This window comes from Austrofundulus limnaeus, unplaced genomic scaffold (assembly GCF_001266775.1).
Source record: "Austrofundulus limnaeus strain Quisiro unplaced genomic scaffold, Austrofundulus_limnaeus-1.0 Scaffold376, whole genome shotgun sequence".
Lineage (NCBI taxonomy): Eukaryota > Metazoa > Chordata > Actinopteri > Cyprinodontiformes > Rivulidae > Austrofundulus > Austrofundulus limnaeus.
This window is the reverse complement of record NW_013952778.1, coordinates 376,209-379,826: the sequence shown is the minus strand read 5'-3', so window position 1 is coordinate 379,826 and position 3,618 is coordinate 376,209. Positions and strand designations below refer to the sequence as shown.

Below are 3,618 nucleotides of genomic sequence, written 5' to 3'. Positions count from 1 at the left end.
TCATGGTGTGGGGCTGTTTTTCAGCATATGGTATTAGATAAATTTCAGTAAGTGTGTTCAATACTTTTTCCCTGTGCCATTCCACATTATTACAAATAACTTCATTTCTGGACATTTATGGTTTGATTTCTTTGTATGTATGGATCACTTGGGTTGTTAACGACATCTGGTGAAAATTTCATGTCATTAGCACATCTAGTAATATATTTACTGAGAAAAATGTTGACGTGTTCAACACTTATTTTACCCGCTCTCTGTGATCAATACAAAAAGTAAAACATGTTAGCTCATGCTAGCCTGTTGTCTGAAAAAATAATCCAACTTCTTTCTCTCAAATCCATCAGAATTACCTTTAAATAATTTGAAGACTACATAATAATAAGAATGACTAAAAAATATATACCTGAATAGTTCAGCTGTACTTGTTTTTCTGAAATTCGTTATAAGCTATAAACCGTATTTTTTACTTGTTTACATGAATATGGTCTTTTTATTTGTCCTGATGTGTAAAAACAATAATAAATAATAAAATTAACAACATAGTTTTTAGTTTTATAATGTCACCTCCAATGGCCATTAAGGTTCCCGAAAAGGCTTCAAAAAGTCCCAGGGACCACCAGTTGATAATCACAGTTGTAGCTTGTTTTGCGGCTCTGGACACATTTTATTAATGAGCCAAGTAGCAGAAATGGCTCTTTTGATCGTAAAGGTTGCAGACACCTGTTTTAGAACTTTGTGGGTGTGTTTGTTTACACAGAGCAGTGCATGCTTCAACAGCAGACCACTTTGTTTAAAATGGTCCACTTCCAGAAGCTTTTTTTTATGTTGGCAATACTGACATTCCTATTTTTAACTAGTGACGTGTGAGCTCCTCAGAGCCAAAACCTAGTGTCTCTGCTAACCTCTCTGGGACTGAGATTGTGCTGAATATAACTGACAGTCCACTGGATGAGTTTGTCAAAACCAGCAGCAGACATACAGAAATACAAGAAGTGCCTCTGATTGTCTGCATCCTCCATCTGTTGGACCAAAAACTGAACTCGCCTTGCTCACGTTTGGTCTTGTTCTTGGTTAACAAGTGAAGTGAGTGGGAAAAAAAACATCCTGCGATCATTGTTGTTTATATGCTTAGCTATGCACGATGTGTGCTACGTTGGGAGTGCTGTGGGAGGGCAGAAGGAGAAATTATGAGGAGTTATTCCTCTAGGCTTCCTCTAACTAGGAACACTCTGCGCGACACTGACATCCAAAGTGCCGTAATCACTGATCCACTGTCTCACGTCTTATTGAAGTGTAAACCAGCCTTAACTGGACTGATGAGAAGATTAAAGACATCTGCATTAATGACAACAAGCTAGAGGTGTAAGTGGGAGGGGCAGAACCAGGGAATAAAACAAATGGCTGAAAACACAGGGAAGTACAAGAAAGAAACTGAAAACAAAGAAAATACAGAAACTGGGCATGCAAGATAAAAACAAACTTCAAAACAGAAAACTAAACTCTGAAAGACACAGATGATGACAGCTGTTTTAAGAGAGCAGCAGCACTTTGGTCTGGACCCCACTTCGTCTAATTGTTAGCTCATCAATCTGTGGTCAAAATTAAACCGTTTTTTCAAACTGGGGTTGTTTTAAATCTAAACTTTGGACAAAAAGTAAGGAAATTTGTGTTTAACTTCTCTAATGCTTCTTGGCAATAAATCTTATACTGGAGGAAAGCCTGTTAATTTCTTTTTTAAATGGTGCCACATTTGTAAGGAACATGCATGTGTGGGTTGAGCGCATGAGAACTTTGCCAGAGAGCTTATTTTCTTGTTGCTTGATTTGAGCTTCTGGTGCCCTGCAGGTGCTCTGCTGCCAATCAGGTGCCCACTATAAGATTTACTGCCAAACAAAAATTTCTTTACGTTTTGTGCAAAATATATCCACAACAGGTAAGATACTGTTTGTTCAAAGCCTTTCCAGAGAACCCCACATGAAAAGATCCTGATATAAATTTCTGCCTTTGTATAATAATATAAACAAACTGCAGATCAAGCTTTTATTGTATTCTGAGCAAGAAGTTTGCATTATTTTTGTTTTGTAGAGATTTTTGAAGAGTAAAGGTCAAATGAGTAGTGCTCTACAAATCCTTATGAATGAACTAAACTCAGTTTGGGGATCAGTTTTTGATGCAACTAATAACAAATAGCACCCAGCTACTAATGTTTTGCCTGCCTCTGTAATGACACTGTGCTTTAATGTCTCTAATCTCATCTGTGACCTGAAATGTGAGCGTGTAGCTGAGCAGAGGATCACAGACAGCCGTGGCCTCCTCACGGCTCTGCCAGCTCGCCCAGGCGAAGAGACGACAGGTTCAGGTGGGACCCAGCTGCGGACCTAAACCTCGACCCAAAACCCGCCTGCCATTAAAAGCCTCTGCTCGTGTAGAGCTACTGGCCGGTAGATCTTTATTGACTTACTGTTTTTTTTATTGCATTGCTTTGCATTGTTTATCACTGCTGCTATTGCCTTTTGTTGTTGTTGTTGTTTTTTAGCCCCAAAGCAAAACCATCAGAAGTGGGAAGGAGAGCGCTCAGTGTGCTGGCCCGTCTCCAGAGCAGCCAGGAGCTGCGTAGCTACACAGAGGGTGGTTGAGCTGTCCTGCCCTAAGACGAGGACCGCTCTGTTCCAGGGTTATGACCCGTACGTTGTTAGCCGGGCAGCTCTGTCTGCCAGCCCCACTCCTCGAGTACAGGAACTCAGTCTGCCCCTGCCCCGCAAATGTATCTCCAGGGAATAACTCCGAGGAACTGTCTCCTCTCACTTCATGAGATCGAGTTTGCTTCAGATGACAAAAGTTTCCCGTTTGTTGTGATAGAAATACACGAGTCATCTGTTTTCATTTCTCCCCCTTGGACTTGCTCCTCTGCAGTGTGTAGCCTGCAGTATGACTGGTTTCCTCACGACTTCATTCAAACTGAAATAAAAAGCTGCATTAGTCTAAACCAGCTGTGTGCCATTGCTTATGTGACGAGCTGCTTCATCACTGGAAACTCATTAGACCTGGAAAATAAAGACCTACATTGTGGGAAATGCTCTTAATTTAAAATTGCTCAGAAACACCCTGTGGCTCATTCCTCATGTCCTAATGTTCATCTTATTATTAACCTGGGGCGTGAGTCAGGCGTTGGAGAAATGTGGAACCGCAGTCGGATCAATAAAATAAGTTAATAATAAATAAAAAATCGGGTTATTTAAAAAAATTAGATTAGATCTCTAAATCATGATACAGGCATCAATTACTTGTTTATTGTTTTTTAATACAAAATCAGCACATGGGCTAAATTACATTTTGAAGAAACATGATGCCATGGCCTTAACAGTTTCTGACTCCAGTGTTGTATAAAGTACCTCATTGTGATACTTGAGTAAAAGTACAAGTATCTTATCATAAAAATACTTTGGTAAAAGTTAAAGTCTTCTCTAAAAATATTACTTGAGTAAAAGTACAAGTATCTTATCATAAAAATACTTTGGTAAAAGTTAAAGTCTTCTCTAAAAATATTACTTGAGTAAAAGTCTTAAAGTATCTGATGTTTTTTGTACTTAAGTATCAAAAGTAAATTTCTGACACAAA

General features: G+C 39.1%; 1 protein-coding gene across 1 annotated transcript in view; it reads left to right on the top strand.

The window, feature by feature from the left end:
- spmap2 (sperm microtubule associated protein 2) overlaps positions 1–2,986 on the top strand; it is a 5,273-nt gene extending 2,287 nt beyond the window's left edge. Inside the window, exons 5-6 of the mRNA XM_014023549.1 lie at positions 2,282–2,441; positions 2,537–2,986. Of these exons, the coding sequence (XP_013879003.1) occupies positions 2,282–2,441; positions 2,537–2,781 (405 nt within the window). The 3' untranslated portion in view covers positions 2,782–2,986. The remainder of the gene's footprint in view (positions 1–2,281; positions 2,442–2,536) is intronic.
- Positions 2,987–3,618: the final 632 nt, after the last annotated feature.